Here is a 19,199-nt window from a genome sequence, read left to right as displayed (position 1 = left end):
CTTTAAAATGTTTAAATAATACATACATAAGTACATGTATTATCATAAATATACATTTTTTGTAGTTATACTTAAGAATGGAATGTAATCTCTGAATATGATACACACAAAATTGTTTTTAATATAATAATACTCTGAAGCACTTCAAAATTTTATAAAATTTCTATATAAATACATGAATATAAAAACTTCATATCAAAACTAATCTTGGCGAGTATAAAATTTGTAATATTAAGTACAATCAATACTGTCTCGTTTTTGTCTCAAGAAGCTTCTTTTTAATGTTAGAAAATTATTTTCACTTTTCTTATTCAGAGTGGATCTACTAGACTGATTCTTTTTTACCAGTGCCAAAGTTTGTTGATTTTCCTTTTCATTAATATCAATTTTACTTTCCGTTAAATCTATTTTGAATCTACAAACTTTGTTCAATGAATCAATCCAATGTCTTTTCCCGTGCTCATCTTCTGTTGTAAAAACATGATCACCAATTTTAAACTCACAATTCGTGAGTGATTTATCCTCCGTGTTCATGCAGATCTGTTCTTTGAGTACAACAGGAAAAGATAAATTGTATTTTTTACTTACAGATCTTGTCCTTCGGGTTATAGCGAAACCAGTATCAAAGAGAAAACACTGAAATTTCTAAAAAAAAAAGAAAAACAACGTGAAGTTACAAATTTATTCAGTTATTTGGAAAGTAAACAAATTTGTTTAAGTTACTCGTACCATGCCACGTATATCTTTAAGTTGACCTTCAGTAATAAGTTCTGTTGCACTTTCAATGCACTTAGAAGGGTCATGTTCTGGTTTTACATTAATTTTCGATTGAGCCAACTTGCATTCTGCAGTACCCATAATTCTATCTACATTATTAAGTAATTTGGATAACATGTCGTATGCCTCTTTTAAAGATGTTTGATCTGAATGGGATGCTGGAGTGTGCCTGAGTATTTCTTTGACCAATAAAGGATATTTGACAATCCTTGATCGAGCTACATCTATGTATGTCCATAAATCAATTGAATGTGGAGACTCCAAACGTTTTTTCATAAAAGATTGAAAACGTTTATTTGTCAGTCTCTTTTCATCTAATAAATGTTTGGCCCATATTTGTGTTCTGCATCTTTCTAAATATGGTTTTGTTAAGGTAGAGATCTAGAAATATGGTAAAATTATTGACTCCATGAACTCCACAATTAAATCAAATATCATATGCAAGAATAACTAACCCAATTTAGTATGGTAGGGCCAATAGTATCTGTATATCCATATTGATCTCTTAATTCAATTAACTTGTCCCTCAGTCTAGTATGTATCTCAATGAGATCATTTACACATCCAAAAAGTGTAAACAATTCCTCTGAATTAAAGATACCGGTAGGTATCAGTGGTTCATGATAAAAGTCTTTGAGAATGCATAAGTCGTTAATAAGTACATTTTCTCCACAGTACAATTCATAAATTGCCTCCTGCCTTTTTACTTCTTTGCGGCTTAAGGCATAGTTTGGTCTGTCTTTGGTATTTACCTTTGAGACATCAAGTAACCAACTTCGAAGTGTAAGATTATTAGCGCTTTCAATAGTTTTGTTCCGTCTAAACAATAGAAAATATAAAGACTTATGTGAGAAAACAGAATCTTCAAGCACAGGTAACATTAAGAAATATTTTCTTCTTACTTTCTTTTTAATGTTTCTGTATCTGGTTCATTATCCACAAAGGATAAATCTGTTGTATTTGGCTGTATTGTCAGAGATGTATGAAGAACATTTGCCTGTTTATTGCCTAAGGTAGATGAGGAAAAAATACTGCTAGCTACTTCAGTGATTCTCCTTCTTTTCTTCTTTTTGCCTAAGTCCGATTCTATGGATATATCCATTGAACAAATGCTAAGAGCATCACTTTTTGGACGTTTTCTTGATCGCTAATGTAAATATAAAATAAAATTTTAATAGCTCAAGTAAGAGTTATATATGTTTCATTATCATTATTAGAACATCAATGTACACATTATATAAGCAAGATTACTACAACGTAAATTATTGTAATTTCCGAATTTAAAATAGATTTGAAGTAAGAAATATTTAATACAGAATATCTCAGAAAAATAAAGATAAACAATGTTATGAAACGTTGATTAAAATAGCGGCGCAGGTTAATCAGATTTGAATGTTACTGACAGTGCATAAGAACTTACCAGCCAGAATTTTTTTCGTGGTTCCGGAAAAGCATCCTTGATTGTATTATTGCTTTCATCTTCCATGACTCTTTAGTTATGTAACATTTATAAACAGAAAATTCTGATACAAACATTCATATTCGGATGACGGTAACCATCGAACTACGCGAACCTTAGACAAATCTGATTCATCGATTTAAATCTGGCAAACGTAAACTCAAGAATATTTTTGCTGGTTATCATATCATGGTGGCTTATTTAATTTTCACCGTGTGTTTAATCGCATTGGTATTATTTATAAGGTGAGAAAACCGTCGAAACACTCATTTAACCGTACACAAAGGCGTCGTTCCACGGATCTCCTAAAACCGTTGCATTTAAAAATACTTAACCCCTAGATTAATTGAAGTATAGAAGATTCCACTATACTTTTAGCTGACAATACTTTCTTTCAATATAACATTATACCAAAAGTTATTTACGTAAACCCACACTGCTATACTAGTTCAAAATACTGAACTGTAAATAGGTGTTGTATTGAAGGCAGTATTGTCAGTTCAAACAGTTCAGTGTGTATGAGAACTTTTTCTATCATAAAGTTAAATTTTTTACTTGGTGTATCATTCATAATATTCTCGTCAATGACATACATTATCGAAAACAAAACCAGAGAAGAACTTCAATCGGTCAGTCAAATTTTGAGTATCAGTTTGTAATACTTTCCTACAAATCATTTGGAATACTCGAGGAAGAAAGATGGACCTTCATATTTGAATTTTATAACTGTGTTTTGAATTTGTGCCGCCATGTTTGAGTTGACACATTATCTAACCAATTTTACCAGTATTTTCAATTAAGTGAATATATTTTCACCCACATTTGAAAATAAATAATCTATACCTGAAGTTTGATAATAGCTGTACGTTTTCTCAAGAGATTTATCTCTGTATACGTACACGTGTTAAATGGAAAGGTTAGATTTGGAAAATAATTGTGAAACATTTTGTACGTTATCGATTTTAATTGTTCTTTTCTTGTGGCTATTTTCAATTTTAGAAAAGACGAAGGCAAAGAGAAGCAATGTCGATCTAAAAAGTCTGCAACTAAAAGAACAATGAACGAAAAAAATAGAAGGAATACCCAACGCGTTACACCACATACGGAGCGGAACGCTTCTGGCCGTAATTGGGAATTGTTTAAAAACATAGTATCCAACTCATCTCCCGTAGAAGTAGATACTCCTGGCAAAGAAAATGTTAAGAAAAAGTCGGTTCCTTATCACCAAAGGTCTAAGAAGAAACATACACTTATTCTGAGTCCGGACACTAAGCCACAATTCAACGAAGAAGAAGAAGATTATGATAATCATAAGAAGAAACTGACAAAGCATATAGCTATGGATTGTGAGATGGTAGGCATAGGTGACGGCACTGAAAGTATGATAGCTAGGGTGTCTATTGTGAATTCCCACAGCTACTGCATTTATGACAAATATGTTAAACCAAGGGAGCCTGTTCAAGATTACAGAACTAAAGTGAGTGGTATCCGGCCCCATGATCTTCAAAATGGAGAAGACTTTCAAGTTGTTCAAAAAGAAGTAGCAGAGATTTTAAGAGGACGTATTTTAGTTGGACATGCTTTGAAGCATGATTTGGATGTTCTATATCTATCACATCCAAGGAAACATTTGAGGGACACTTCCAGGTTTAAAACCTTCCGACAATTATCAAGAGGAAATACACCTAGCTTAAAAAAACTTGCTTACGAACTGTTAGGTAGAGAAATACAAACAGGAGAACATAGCTCAGTTGAAGATGCGAAAGCTGCGATGCAGCTGTATGTACTGTATAAAAATAAGTGGGAGTCCGAATTTTATTCTAAACGATAATTTTTCATAGGATGAAAGTTCATCCCTTCCATTGAAAAATCTCAGAGAATTGCGAATACACAAGGAACTTTCATGCGTTTAATAAGTACTAATTTTGATCACTGTATTTTTATTCAGTACAAATCATGAAATACACATATATATATACGTTTATATTATATAACATGAAATCAGATTAATTTGACACTAGTTTCTAAGATTATATTTATACCAAGGACCAATTCTCAATAACTTGTATCTTTGCAGAATAATCTGAAACACAAGACTACAAATCTTAGATCGGCTTGTCCATATCTAAATGTGTAAATAGGAAATGTTGTTGTCAGAGTATAATGAATTCTGTTAAAAAATTAAAAAATATATTTCTTTTTCATACAGATACTTCTCGGTTGTTCTATACTTAATTCTTATAATCCCCATAAACGCAGTGTTGTGGAGACAGTATTAAATGTAATTCAATGGAACAATTGCAGCAGATAAAGTTACTGCAAAGGAGATAAAAAAAATACTTCAGTGTAAGTTCAATTCCCTTATGATTCTTCTGTTCTTTTGCTGCATGAATCTCCTGACATTCTCTTGTAAAACATCGTATAATAACTTTTCAGACTTAGTAGATATGATTTACCGATAAGAGCCATAATGGTTACATGGGTTTGTACAGAGGAGACAGGAGTGGATCAATAATTTACCTATACATACCAGCGTGTATAAAAGTTCGCGGTAAACTTTCTTGTAAACAAGCGCGAGGTTGAGTCAACTATGCTTTCTTCTATTTATAACCAGTGAAATTGTTTATATAGAATAAATTTATAGAAGCAATATACTTCGATTATCCCATTCCAGACGCACGTGCCTCGTATACAAGCACCGAACTGTTTAAACCCTTATCGCGATGATTTTAATCTTTACTAATATATTTGGATGACTGATCATTTCCTAAAGTAGTCTCTATGATATCATCTGACCGCAAGGGATCGAAAACGTTACACATTATAACATCAACATGTCACTCATTCGTACTTAATCAACCAAACACGATGATGAGCAGATTTAAACTAGTCTATGATATCATCTTACCGCAAGTGATCGAAAATATTACACATTATATCACTAATATGTCACTCATTCTTAATCAGCCAAAGACGATGAACAGATTTTTCAAGGGGATTAATTACACGGTCACAATTACGGTCTGCGAAATCCTCGGGAATCATATTGCGACTGACGTTGACCCAGGGGGTATATTATTTTTTCTCCAGATTTTGTTCTATTTTTTCCAATGAAATGTTAAAAACGATAACACATATGCTACCCAGCCATCGCTTGCATCGTGAAGTGCAAACGTTGAACTTGCCGATAACGTTGTCAAAGTAATTAAAGAACAACCAGATAGCCACCAGCTGTCTACCCCTAGTAAATACCAGCGATACAGTCTATTCAGTGAATACGTCTCCCAACGATTCTAATCGTCGATTTCCTAAAATCGGCTCCGCTCGGTGTAAGGTCATTAACGATGCGCCCGCTGCAAGGTTCCCGGCGGCAATTAAAAATTCATTAATCGTCGAACGATATCGCGCAGCCTCCAAAAGTAACAGGAGGCCGTTCGTTGTCATCGTTTCCTGAAACAAGTCGGCATGCACACTTTCGTCGCGTGTGTATGGCAGATACATGCAATACACGACGGCCTTGTTATCAGTGGCAGCCTCCTTTCGAAAGATACACTTCGACTTTTCACAGATAGTGATTACTTTACTTCCAGTCATTCGTTATTGCTCGTTCGCCAGTAGTACATCGGCTCCCGAGGATTTCACGCGCGTTATCTCCGCCTTCCGATTTCTGAGCACCGTGCTCTTAATTTATCATCTTCCCTTTGAACGATACATTTCGATTTTCATATATACCGATTGCTTTACTTCCAGTCATTCGTTATTGCTCGTTCGCCAGTAGTACATCGGCTCCCGAGGATTTCACGTGCGTTACCTCCGCATTCCGATTTGTGAGTACCGTACTCTTAATTTATCGTTAATCAGCATCTTATTCATCCCTATTATCATCCATCGAGAACATTCCTTTTCGCTTGCTAGCAAACGAATATAATTGCACGCGAAAAACCTGACGGATCCACGTGTTTCGCGTTGCGCCTCTCCGCTGACGCTCGAGACCGCGAACGCGTTCGGCATTCACCGTCGATGTAGTTAAGCAACGACCAGGAAACCGCGTTGCACGAAAAGAAAGAAAACGAAACGTTCGGGTAACGCGACTTTCGATCGTTGCACCTTTCCCATTCGGAATTCAAGCGCGTTTTACTATGTCTCGCGTAGATACTGGATCGAATTTTGCGCGTAACAGTACCATTCGCTTTATCTTTCGGTACGGTTTCAGCTCCCATGGTGTTTCTCGTTCTAATCGTACGATAAGGCGAGAAACGCATAATTGAATTAGGTTTTTATACGCGCATTTGCTTCGGTCGTTAATCGGAGAGTCGCGATTAGAGCGGAGGAACATATATCATCGCGCGGCACTATTCTCGAGCAGGTTTGCCGAAGTTCAAGCATGAAGATCGCTGTGATCGGTGCTGGGTCCGCTGGCCTGGCGGCCCTACGGCATTGCGCTTCCGGCGAGATCGATTGCGAGGTGGTTTGTTACGAGAAAACGGATCAGATCGGAGGAACGTGGGTCTACAGGGAAGAAACCGGCGTGGACAAGTACGGTCTACCGATACACACCAGCATGTACAAGAATCTAAGGTAAAGTTCACGGTAAGCCAACTTAACTCCAGGTCTACGGGACTCTTCAGTTTGACGCACGTTGAATTTTATAAACATTATTCGGCGAATGTTCACGTCGATTTCGATCGGTAATTAATACGAACACACCAATGTGTATTCTAATCGACTAATTTTAATACTAGAACTATCATTTTAACGTTAAAACGACCAATTCCTAATGTCCTTTTACAATCATTACAAAACTGCAAGACGCTTCTTTAAGAAATGATTAAGTAACTGATTTAGTAATAAACTAAAATATAAACCAATTAAAATCTCAATAAGTCCATGCTTCCAGCTTTTATAAGGAAATTTCAAAAAGAGTTTAAGTGCTCGGTAGTTCTAGCGTTAAATCTCGAATTTCTGAATGAACGAACATCTATTTTTCTATAGACACCAGAATAAACTGTACAATAAATATTCGTAAACCTATTAAATTACACTCCAGCTGAAAAACTGGAGTTTCGAAGATCTTTCCTGAATTATACAAATTCTTCTTTGTCAATGCTGAAATTCGAATATAATATGAATAGTTCCGTTAACGATACTCTACTCGCATGAATAATATTCGATTGAAATTCTTGCGTCACGTAGAACGAACTTGCCGAAGGAAGTAATGGGATATCCTGATTATCCCGTGCCCGACGCGCCCGAAAGTTATTTGACCCGCACGCAAATGCTGAACTTCCTGAACTCTTACTGCGACCACTTCAAGCTCCGGCAGTATATTCGGGTAGGACACATAATCCTTTACCAACGAAACATGTGTCGTCTTTGCTGGACGAGCAGCATGCGGATGCATAAAGAATGATACGATAAATAATCGGAATATTTTAATTTTTAACGCGTTAAGCGCCATGTCAGTCACTAATGACTAACGCTTCTGAATGACTAGAAAAGAATCGTAAGATAACCGATGTGAAATGAAAACGTTTAACAAAACTACCAGACATTAAAATGACCTATGTCTGATTTCTTCCTTTCTCAATTATTAAAAGACAACAGGTGTTTCTATAAGAAATTATTAAAGAAATTGATTTAGCAACACGCAAATTGAATTGTAAATCAAAGTTTCAATAGATGCACTCTTGGAGTTTCTGCAGAGAAATTTCAGAAAATCAATTCAGCTGCTCGGTTTTAGTGTTAATAACTAAGTTGATTACAGTGTAATGCAAACATTGCAGCGCCAAATAATAATCGTTCCTGCTTTTCTTTGCTAGAAAAGAAACTCTACGGGAGAACGCTTAAGACTTTCGTGGCGTTTACCGCGTTAAAGAATAAAATTGACCAATTACCATTTCACTTCAATTGAAAAGTTGTCTCGCACGTATCAGATTCTGCACAACGTCGAGCTGCTGGAGCCGTCGGACGGCGACCGGAAGTGGTCGATCAAGGTGAAGGACCTGCAGAAGAATACTGTGACGAAGGAATCCTTCGATGCTGTTATGGTATGCAACGGTCATTATTTCGAGCCCAGTGTCCCAAAGATAAAAGGCCACGAGACTTTCCAAGGTAGACAGATGCACAGCCACGACTACAGGACTTCCGACATATTCGCCGATAAAGTTGTGCTGGTCATTGGCGCCGGCCCTTCCGGTACGTCGTAGCAAATCGTTTCCAAAGTTCAACAATTCAAGCGATCGACGCGCAATTATTCTAGAACTATGATCAATTTGACCCATTCCTAAATTCTTCCTCAGTTATTAAAAATATAACAGATGCTTCTCTGCGAAATTATTAAAAATTAATTTCTTAATACGCAAATTGAATCGCAAGTCAATCGAAGATCTTGAGATTTCGGTAATTGCGAACGTTTTGTAATGATTTTCTTAATTTTTCCATGCTGTGACGACAGGAATGGACCTGGCTCTGGACATATCGAAAAAAGCGAAGCGAGTGATCCTCAGTCACCATTCGAGGGACCCCATAGGAACCGTATTTCCCGAGAACGTCGTTCAGGTAATGGGAATCGCACGATGTTAGTCTGTACATTTATTAATTCGCAGAACTTATAGAAACCGGACGTGAAAGAGTTGACTGAGAATGGCGCAGTCTTCACGGATGACAGCAGCGAACTGTTGGATGATGTTTTCTATTGTACAGGTAACAATTTGCTGGGATTTGTCGTTGGAATCGACAAGCGGGATAGTGATTATAATTGTTGATCGCAGGGTACAAGTACAGTTTCCCTTTCATGGATGAGAAATGCGGGATACGAGTGGATTCGAACATGGTCACCCCTCTTTGGAAGCACGTTGTGTCCACTGAAAATACGAGTCTCGCTTTAATTGGCCTTCCATACTACGTTTGTGCTTACAGTATGTTCGATCTGCAGGTACGGTTTGAAAGGTAATCGATGTTAACTCATTCGGATGATCGTGTCATGATTCTGTGATCGTAGGTTCGATTCGTACTGAGTTTCTGGAGCGGGAGGAAAGAGTTCCCCCCGAAAGCGGAAATGCTGCGAGAAGAAAGAGAGGAGCTGGAGAGAAAATTGAAGGAGGGTCTCGGGAAGAGACACTTTCACCTTATGGGTCACCAACAGGGTGAATATTACACCGACCTCGCAGACACCGCAGGGATCACGCCCCTGCCACCTGTTATCTCGAAGCTCCACGATGAAAGCAGCATGCGCTTTTTGGACGATCTGCCGCATTACAGAGAAGCCAGATACAAGATCATCGACGATTATAGTTTCATTCGACTCGAGTGAAGAGTGTCTTAACGCGTTCAATGCCGCACGATTTTGCCGAGAGAAATGTACAAAATGAAAATAATGTAACATCGACTTGCGTTATTATTATTACAGGTTTATTTTATATTACTTGTAATATAGAAAGTTTTCAAATAATCGTTCAATCGTATGAATTATAGTAATTCGATTTGCTCGAGGTCACCGGTAACTCCCATGGCATCCAACGTGTTAAGAAGTATATCAATTTTGTATGAATTTATTTACGTTTGTAAAATGAGTGAGAAAAATAAACTATAGTATTTTCATTAAAGGGGTTTGAAGACATTTTGGAAAATGCTCCCTAATGAGCCAGGTCAATTTGACTCATTCCTAAATTCTTCCTCAGTTATTAAAAAGATAACAGATGCTTCTCCGCGAAATTATTAAAAATTAATTTCTTAATGCGCAAATTGAATCGCAAGTCAATTGTTATGTCTATAACTGCGTCCTTGGAGTTCCTATATAAAAATTCGAAAATATCGATTTGATCGCTCGGCAATTCTAACGTTAAATGATTCACCCTTTGCACTTAGAAATATTTCGCTGGAAATACTTAACGTTTTCTAACTATACAAAGACGATATCTTTTTAAACGAACTCGAAGAAAAATCACAAGTAAACTCAGACTCGTGACGAAAATGTTAAACTGAATTCGAGATACGTGAGTGTTATTCGTTCCCTTAAATGTGAATTAAACATTATTTTTCTATTATCAATTGTTAATCTTTGGACTAAAAATAGAAAAAAATGGAACAAACATAAAGTTTATTCTTTTTCTAAGGAACGATTCACGATAAAGCACTTATATCGATGATAGTTAAGAATGAAATCATAGGGCAAGAGGTTAAACATCAAATTTTATAGTTTCACTGCATCGAATGAAGCGGTGACCGAGAGTCGCCTCTCGAGCGCAAAGGGTTAATTTCGAATGAATCGAATACCGCGCCAAGCGCATAGTATACGACTCAGCCGTAGGGCGACGCCCGAGCGTGGACGTTGGTTAAATGCCTCGTACTGCGGTTGAATCCAGTGTCGTGTGTGATGTAGCTGTGTGACGACCGCGAGTACGTTTCACTCCGTAATCATTCCGAAAATGATTAGTATTTCGATGATCCGAAAGTGATTCAGTGTCGAAGTATTTCAGCCCGTTTTCACGGCTGAGCCACGATGATCGAATCAATAGGGAACATTGTCGATCGTGATCACCGTAAGTAGAACTTCTCTGAGAAAAAGAAAAAAAATTGTCCGCGGGATATATGTTTTCCTAGCCCGTACTGTATCATTATTTCCCACTTCGCGATTTTCCATGCCAATCTCAATCTTGTTTTACGAGTGCGAAAGAGAGAGAATTAGGGAGTGAAAGAGACAAGTAGAAAGAAAGAGAGAGAGAGAGAGAGAGAGAGAGAGAGAGAGAGAGAGAGAGAGAGAGAGAGAAAGAGAGAGCAAGCTCAAAGTGTGTGAGAGAGAGAAAGAGAGCGAGCGAGAGAGAGATGGAGGAAGAAAGGAAGAAAGAAAGAAAGGAGAGAATAAGGATGAAGAGAGAGATATTCTATGAGTAACGTTTTCTCAGGGTATGCATGCGGAAAAACGTTAGAATCGCGTCTTGGAACGAAAAAACGTTATTTACTGGCCCGGTATAGCCGACGACACGTTACTTTCCTAGATAGAAAGTTGCATTCAATGATGCGCGATATGTGGGCTACGCACAGGCTCTCTCGGGTGAATGCATTCGTAAGAATGCATTCACGTCCGCCGTGTGTCGTGTTCCTCTCCTGCTTTATGTAATTTTACCACGGACACCTGTCCGTCGGCTTCCTCGGAGTGCCGTGCGTATCGGTGTCGATGCGACGATTTGTCAAGGAGCCCAGCGTTGGGTTCACTGTCAACGGTTTTCGCCTTACCCTTATCTGTCAGATGTTTGGACATGCAGATAAAAGTGTTTTCTTCCCTTCGGACCGTGAGACTTACCGATCCGCCCTGGATAACGCGATTACCATGCGCGCGTAACTAATCCTGGAACAACGTGAAAAATGTTTGAAAACGTTGCATAAAGGGTGTCGCAACGGATGAAATATAATCTGTAATCCTGATACGGTGTATCGTTACCGCTAACAGTATTTTGCGCCCGTTACGAGCATTTGTTATTGGATGTTCGTTCAACAAGTGATTTTCCATGCCCGTTTAGTTCTGTCTCCATGTATGTTGTTATTATTTAGTAGGGTATTAAGGTGGAACTCGAGGAATTATAAAATGGCTACAAAAACCGAGGACACAACATCCATTGATAATACCAATGATGGTATATAATTTGTTCTTCTCGATTCTTAATTAACACGATACCTGTTATTTGTTGTTGTAACGCGTATATGATTGTAGGGGAGAGCATGGACAAAGAGGTATTAGCTATCAGTGGAACTGATGAGACTGGTCATCGTATTCCACCTACGTATTTGTATACCACAGGTTCAGAATCAAATACAGGAATATCCAATCAAGAGCAGGGCAACAGAAGTCGCAATCAAGCTACGGAAGACCAGTTAGGACCTCTACCTCCAAACTGGGAGAAGGCTTACACTGATACAGGAGAAGTTTATTTTATAGAGTATGTATATTGATATATAAAACAGACTGAGTCATTTTGTAATTGAAACTGACTACTGTATCAAAGTTCTATTGAATTGTATGTTTCATTACATTCGTATCAATGTATTTATATATGCCACAAGGACAATATTATCACAAATTGATAAATTGGCATTGCAATTTTCACATAATCATCAACCCCAGTAATAGTACAGTTTACTGATGGGTATTGAACACTGATTAGGATAAATAAGATTCATTTTATGATTATGAAATTGTATTGATGTATATTACAGCCATAATACAGGTACTTCACATTGGTTGGACCCACGTTTATCCAAATTTCAAAAGAGATCTCTAGAAGAGTGTTTGGATGATGAGTTACCGTATGGCTGGGAAAAGATAGATGACACACTCTACGGTACATACTTCATCGATCATGTAAATCGTAGAACTCAGTATGAGAATCCAGTATTACAAGCTAAAAGGGCTCAGCAAAGTTTAGGTGAAAGAAAGAGTCCGAATTTTACTAGAAATCCTGATAAATTGAAAGGTCAGAGAATAAGGACAACGCTAATTAAAAGTTCGAGGGGGCTGGGGTTCACCATTGTCGGTGGGGATGATTCGGTAGAAGAGTTTTTACAAATAAAAAGTGTTGTACCAAATGGTCCAGCATGGTTAGATGGCAAATTACAAACTGGTAATTTACGAAACTGTATTGTAAATTGCGTGTAACGATGCCGATGATTCTATAACAGAATAATATCGATTACAGGAGATGTGTTGGTGTATGTGAATGATACATGCGTGTTGGGTTTTACTCATAATGAAATGGTGAATGTTTTTAAATCGATTGGCAGTGGTGAAACTGTTACACTAGAGGTGTGCAGGGGTTACCCATTGCCATTTGATCCGAACGATCCTAACACAGAAGTTGTTACTACTATCGCCGTTAACGCGCCAGGTAAAAATCACATTTTCTATATACTGTTATTGGAAGAATAAATTCTACTTCTTCAGATATTTTAACAGAAGATCCCAGGATGTATATGGACTTGGATCCTACTCTACAAAGTAACGGTCGTTTCAATTTTCTGGATTCCACGTTCTTGCCAGTACACAGTCTTCAGAATGGTGAAAATCTTGCCACTACTTCTGTCAACTCGATGCCGGATCTATGCATCTCGGACAAGATCAACACCATTAAACGACCCAGTAGTACGGATATCCTCCTGTCGGAGAGTAGCGACATCAACGACTGCAAGGATTCACCGGTGTCTTCCAAGTCTGAATTTCTTAGCATCGCGATTGTGAAAGGAACCATGGGGTTTGGATTCACAATAGCGGATTCCGCTCACGGTCAGAAAGTGAAAAAGATTTTAGACCGTCAACGTTGTAAGAATTTAATGGAGGGCGACATTTTAGTCAACATAAACGACGTTAACGTGAGAAACATGTGTCACTCCGAGGTGGTGCAAGTTCTGAAGGACTGTCCTCGCAACGAAGAAGCGTTGATACACGTGCAGAGAACGACGTCGAAGTCGAACGAAAAGAAGGAGAAGAACTCGCAGGACTTTTTTCGAAGTAAAACACCAACCGCTGATATCTACAGCACTCAAACGAAAACAGTTGTACCGAGTCGACCGAAAACACCGCTAATAGACACTAGAAATCGTCCGAAATCACCTCCGAATGCAATTAGACCGAATTGGAACGAGCAAGGCGAGAATGAATTAAATCCATTAGATAATCGATACAAGTACTCCGAATACACTCATGGCATGTATTACACCGATCCGTACAAGGCAAACATTACAAACTTATCAGATAATTTCGCTACAATGACCAATCTGGATGATGATTCTGTACGAAACACCGCGAAGAGAGATTGGGTTACAAATGATAAATTGAACATAAACAATGACGTGTATTCGATCGATATACCTCATCACGATAATATGTTAAAACAAAACGGATGTTTGCATTCGGATTACTACAAGGAGTTGTACACGTCGCAGTCTCATTCACAATACAGCGAACAAGATTACAACGTGTATTCGATTGGTCAAGAGCAGAATGTCGATACTGGCGAGATATGGGACAAACGTAAAGAAACTACGAGTTTTGAACATGAACAACCACATTCCAGTTCTATACCACGGTAAATGTCACGCGAATGAAATTTCAATCGTGTGAAACTGATTTCTATGCTTTATTCGATTAAGAGGTCGCCAATTCAATTTTAGATATCCTCAGTATACCAACGAACTAGTGTGTCCCAGTGTGCCTGATATAGAATGGATAGAAACATTGGTTACATTAGTGAGACAAGACACAGGATTTGGTTTTAGAATAGTGGGTGGCACAGAGGAAGGATCTCAAGTGAGTTCATAAATTGCTAAGTGAACAGTGGATCAGAAAAGTATTCGCACGTGCGGAATCTTTCTGATAACCTTTGTTTAGTTATCACGAAAACACCCGGTTGTGCGGATGCTTTTTTGATCCGCTGTGTCTGTACGAAAGAAATTGAAGATACTGATGATCTAATCGTTAGCAGGTCTCAGTTGGACATATCGTACCTGGCGGTGCAGCTGATTTGGACAACAGACTAAACACAGGTGATCTGATTATGTCCGTTGACGGTGAAAGTGTTCTGAATTCGTCGCATCATCATGTTGTACAGTTAATGATCGCTGCAGCTCAGAATCGCAGAGTTACTTTAGGAATACGTCGTAGAATTAACACGCAAGAACATCTTCCAGAAAATCTCCAGACTTCGTACAGTAGACAAATGAATCATCAGTATCCTTACGATGTGACGGTCACCAGAATGGAGAACGAAGGGTTCGGCTTTGTAATCATTTCTTCTGTTAATAAAGCTGGCTCGACTATTGGTAGGATAATTGAAGGTTCACCTGCGGAAAGATGCGGGCGACTGAACGTGGGAGACCATATTCTTGCCGTTAATCATGTAGATATCACGAACGTCTGTCACAAAGATATCGTGAATTTAATTAAAGATTCCGGGTACTCGGTTACCTTAACGATTGGTTACCCTCTCGACGACTGTTGCAGTAACACGTCTCTGTCTCAGAAGGTATTGCTTTGTAAATTTTGAAATAGCTTCGATTCAATATATATATATATAACGTTCACGAGTAAAACTAAAAATATACATGTGACATAAAATGACCGCAGGATGAACCAACGTGTGACGGAGATGGAGGTCAATACCATGCGGTTGAATTAACGCGAGGAACTCGAGGATTTGGTTTTAGTATTCGCGGAGGACGTGAATTTCAAAATATGCCTTTGTTTGTATTACAAATTGCAGAGAATGGTCCTGCATCTATTGATAATCGACTGAGAGTAAGAGAAATATCAATTTGAAGGGTCCAAGTAAAAAAAAATAAGAAAAAAAAAGAAATACCTATTTTTATAGACATATTGTATTTTGTTAATTAATTCTAGGTCGGCGATCAGATAATCGAGATAAATGGAATTAATACTAAAAATATGACTCACACGGAGGCAATCGAAATTATACGAAACGGTGGACCATCCGTTCGACTTTTGGTTCGACGCGGTTGTCAGATGCCCTCAGTGGTAGGTGCTCCTCCACACCTCTACGATATGAATATATGAAATTAACAATTTTTTTTAGTAACACCGCCATTAATCCTTGCAAGTGACGATACTAATGCTAATGTTGCCTCCGTATAACTTTTACCCTGATAATTTTACACTCGAAGCTTCTGATTTTAACAATTAGGTACCCGCGTAGCACGAAATGAAAACAATTTTAAAGACAATACCAGAGAAAGGAAAGAATGATTTGCAAGAGGTTGTTTTATTGCAGCGAGAGTTAGATTAATACTGTTACGCAGTACTAAGAGAATCAGTACAGAAGTGTCTGGTGCAAAAAGGGAAACAATGTGTTATATTGTATAATATTTTATGGAGTTGGTTATACATATATGTAGGTATGTAGTAAGATTAAATACTTTCTTTTTTTTCTTTATACACGACACATGGGAATCAAGTGTTATAATAAGTATTCACATGTCGTTCAGCTTTTTAATATTTGATACATATTATTATTTACATGAGCTTCGAATTCTATGTATTACAGTCTAGTAATATACCGAGGACATGGTTGTTGATTCTCAATGAAACCATTATCGAATAGTATTAATATTAATTTATAGCAAGAGATCTTTTACGAACTTTCAGTTGAAGGAAGGGATGCGTGAATATCATTTTCCTTGCAGCTGCGAATGTGACTCGTAAAACAAAAAACAAAACCCAATTTATAGGGACGATACTTGCTCATTCTAACCAAGATTGGACTGGTGCTAACTCTGTATTTAAACGAATCTAATTACCGAGAGGAAGAGAATATTAATTCATCCTAACACGTGTGATAGCTTGAGAGTATTGTGCCTTGCGCGTGTTCCAATATATGAATAACAAAAATTACTAAGTAAACGCTTGAGCTTTTGAAGCGATTGTAAAACGTTTATTGAATTTATATTCGTTGTAGAGTAATCTCACAATCGACCAAATAAGTATTCGACCGATTGATGAGGGCACCCCGCGCAGGCATTTATTGAAATTACACGAGATGGGTGTGCACCCCAAAAAACGTCAGAAAGCACGGTTTTTCATTTTCTTAAACTGCTGTTCATCCAAAAATCGATATTTATGATAAGCGTGTTTAATATGTAAAAGTGAAACAAAATTTCGGTCTCGGTTATAACATTAGTAATTTTATAAGACGATATCTTGTAAGTTTAAATCTCACTGAGAACAGAATCTCAAGAACTTTTTACTACGTATCTCGGGTGACTCTTGCATTTTTAAACTACGACTTTTATTAGAATTGATTGTACAAGACTATATATACGATTGTAAAGACATGTGAAATGTGAATCTTGGAGGAGTATAATCTATTTGCTATGACAAATAGCATTAATACTTCCATAGAGAGGATGAAAAGCTATTTTAGTATTTATATAGAAAGATAATTGTGCACTGATAACTTCTTAACCCCTTAACCGCGGCATTTTTTCATTCAAGTTAACACTGCGACACAGAGTTTTTCTCTGAGATTTTTTTGCAATTTAACCCTTTTTTCCCCTCGAGTTTGTTTTTTTATAAAATAATTAGTTTTCTAAAAAAGGATGTTTATATTCAATAAATATAATGAAAAAGGAAATAGTAAATAAATGCTTGCATAGAAATTTTTGCGAACACACCGTATGGCGACTATCGCTGTTAAGGGGTTAATTAAGAGAAATTGTAGACTGGAAAAATGTTAACTACATTTCACGTTCTCAGAATCTCTGTTCGGTTAATCGTATACGTTAAAAATATTCATCCTGCAACATTATTGTGGCCTTGATCATAAATTCATACATTTTCTCATTACGAACATGCGACTTTCGTAGGGTTTAATTAACGGATCACTTACTGTTATTCCGTCATACAGTTTGTGCAGCATTCGGAAAGAAAAGGAAAAGTAATGTCGATATTGTTTTCGTTCTTAAGTATTTATTATAACTGTACGAAGTAAGTACGTCTAGCAATAATTAAGTTAAGTGCTGATATAACCAAAGAAGCAGATGATCGGACGCAGAGGATCAATACGAATGCGAACACGCATGAAACATTTAAACGAAAATTTCATTTAAAAGAAGTTCTCTCTCTTTTTTTTTACTGGTCTTACTGTACTGCGATGCTTTATGCGAACTTACGTTCTTACAGGTGAATTCAAAGAGACTGAAATTACAGAAAGTTGTATCGTCTTCATAAATTATTACAGTAAGCTTGACAAATGAAATGAAATTGTATCGAATTCTATAAAAAAATTTCATTTGAATCGATCTAGTTTTTAATTTGTACCGTATACAAAATTCTGTAAGTTTTTATATGTAATGGACGCATAAAGTTCCGAAGTCTACCAAGTAACGTTTGTAATAAACCGACGACGATCGATTAGAAAGATCACGGTCGATTACCGAAGAAGATCTGGCAAAAAGTTTTCTCGTCGAAACAACCTCTTCCTGTCTTTTTGCGACACTTACGAGTAGACGCGTTGACTGTGTAAAAAAGAAAAACAAAAAACAAAGCAAAACTAATAAATCTATTTTTTTACTAGTAAGTTCGTAACGACTAGGTCAAGGATGTTTGGTAAACGAATCAAGTAGGAACGAATTAAGCTATATTTTTAAACCTAATTCATGTAAAGGACAAAAAAAAAAGAAGAAAAAAATTAGAGCGTTTATGAACGTGAAATTGTCGCTGTTCATTGTTTGCTTACATAAGCAATTTTTCTGTCTATCGTGTGAACGATAAGCAGCGGTAATTGCATTTAAAGGCGGATCATACTTTTTACCCTACATGGTAATTATTCTGTTTATTTTTTATAATTATATATGTATACATTTACACGATTTGTATATTATGTAGGATATTATAAACAAGTTCAAAATAATTGTAAATATATATACATATATATATATATATATTATATATGTATTCCTTTTTAAAAATTATACAATTTTATTATTATTCTTATTACTAATTATAAGCTTCGTAATCGAAGGAATGATTTTTCAATAGGAATGTATTAACAATTGTAATTTTAATATTAAAAAGAACTCCATGTCTTCTGTACTTACATTGCGATATTGTCTCTTGCCAAGAAGCATTCACAAACTGTTCAATATTGTATATGCACGTTATTTTCATCGACGATTACCATCGTTACAACTACACGAATAAATTTAAGAGATCGATATTGTTACGAATAAAAATTCTACCTTTAATTAAAACGTAAGTCCAATTGAATAGATACTAATTAAGATTGCACTTAGAAATAAGAAGTAATTTTAATGTTGTCATTCATTCGTGCTCGGTCAACTGACGGAATAACTTATTTCCAATTCCGACGGAAGTTTCACACGAAATAAAACAAAAATCATCAACCACTTTTGGCCATCGCGAATGGACCGTTACGTACTACAGTTTAAACTTGATCTCGAT

At 36.8% G+C, this 19,199-nt stretch overlaps 4 protein-coding genes across 17 annotated transcripts; 3 read left to right on the top strand and 1 right to left on the bottom strand.

Moving 5' to 3' along the window:
* Positions 1-122: 122 nt before the first annotated feature.
* Positions 123-2,348, bottom strand: LOC116432259 (rho guanine nucleotide exchange factor 3). The gene is made up of 5 exons (XM_076365157.1): positions 2,198-2,348; positions 1,680-1,924; positions 1,233-1,596; positions 730-1,158; positions 123-645 (listed from the first exon to the last, which is right to left on the bottom strand). Exons 1-5 carry the CDS (start codon positions 2,261-2,263, stop codon positions 232-234), a joined length of 1,518 nt encoding a protein of 505 aa, XP_076221272.1. The 5' UTR covers positions 2,264-2,348; the 3' UTR covers positions 123-231.
* On the top strand, positions 2,330-4,446 carry LOC116432252 (RNA exonuclease 4). Of its 4 annotated transcripts, none has more exons than XM_031988843.2 (2): positions 2,330-2,481; positions 3,236-4,446. In XM_031988843.2, the coding sequence occupies exons 1-2, from the start codon at positions 2,426-2,428 to the stop codon at positions 4,065-4,067; spliced, it is 888 nt and encodes a 295-aa protein (XP_031844703.2). In that variant the 5' UTR covers positions 2,330-2,425; the 3' UTR covers positions 4,068-4,446. The 4 variants fall into 4 exon arrangements, with proteins under 4 accessions (XP_031844703.2, XP_031844705.1, XP_031844706.1 ...); XM_031988845.2 differs by lacking the exon at positions 2,330-2,481 and adding an exon at positions 2,700-2,865; XM_031988846.2 differs by lacking the exon at positions 2,330-2,481 and adding an exon at positions 2,757-3,036.
* A 1,353-nt stretch (positions 4,447-5,799) lies between these two features.
* Positions 5,800-9,836, top strand: LOC116432255 (senecionine N-oxygenase). The gene is made up of 8 exons (XM_031988848.2): positions 5,800-6,063; positions 6,603-6,814; positions 7,430-7,568; positions 8,170-8,431; positions 8,691-8,794; positions 8,851-8,938; positions 9,007-9,170; positions 9,237-9,836. Exons 2-8 carry the CDS (start codon positions 6,621-6,623, stop codon positions 9,546-9,548), a joined length of 1,263 nt encoding a protein of 420 aa, XP_031844708.2. The 5' UTR covers positions 5,800-6,063; positions 6,603-6,620; the 3' UTR covers positions 9,549-9,836.
* A 719-nt stretch (positions 9,837-10,555) lies between these two features.
* LOC116432260 (membrane-associated guanylate kinase, WW and PDZ domain-containing protein 1) lies at positions 10,556-18,982 on the top strand. Of its 11 annotated transcripts, none has more exons than XR_012998067.1 (12): positions 10,557-10,776; positions 11,786-11,868; positions 11,946-12,171; positions 12,449-12,852; positions 12,928-13,116; positions 13,173-14,313; positions 14,399-14,534; positions 14,707-15,249; positions 15,351-15,521; positions 15,624-15,758; positions 16,012-16,135; positions 16,424-16,842. XR_012998067.1 is itself a non-coding variant. In XM_076364862.1 (11 exons), the coding sequence occupies exons 2-11, from the start codon at positions 11,820-11,822 to the stop codon at positions 16,858-16,860; spliced, it is 3,159 nt and encodes a 1,052-aa protein (XP_076220977.1). In that variant the 5' UTR covers positions 10,556-10,776; positions 11,789-11,819; the 3' UTR covers positions 16,861-18,982. The 11 variants fall into 11 exon arrangements, 8 of the variants coding, with proteins under 8 accessions (XP_076220977.1, XP_076220980.1, XP_076220975.1 ...); XR_004236095.2 differs by having other exon boundaries at positions 16,386-16,842; XM_076364862.1 differs by lacking the exon at positions 16,012-16,135 and having other exon boundaries at positions 10,556-10,776; positions 11,789-11,868; positions 16,696-18,982.
* Positions 18,983-19,199: the final 217 nt, after the last annotated feature.

Source organism: Nomia melanderi, chromosome 2 (assembly GCF_051020985.1).
Source record: "Nomia melanderi isolate GNS246 chromosome 2, iyNomMela1, whole genome shotgun sequence".
NCBI classification, from domain to species: Eukaryota; Metazoa; Arthropoda; class Insecta; order Hymenoptera; family Halictidae; genus Nomia; species Nomia melanderi.
The sequence above is the reverse complement of the archived record's forward strand: the minus strand, read 5'-3'. Positions and strand labels throughout refer to the sequence as shown.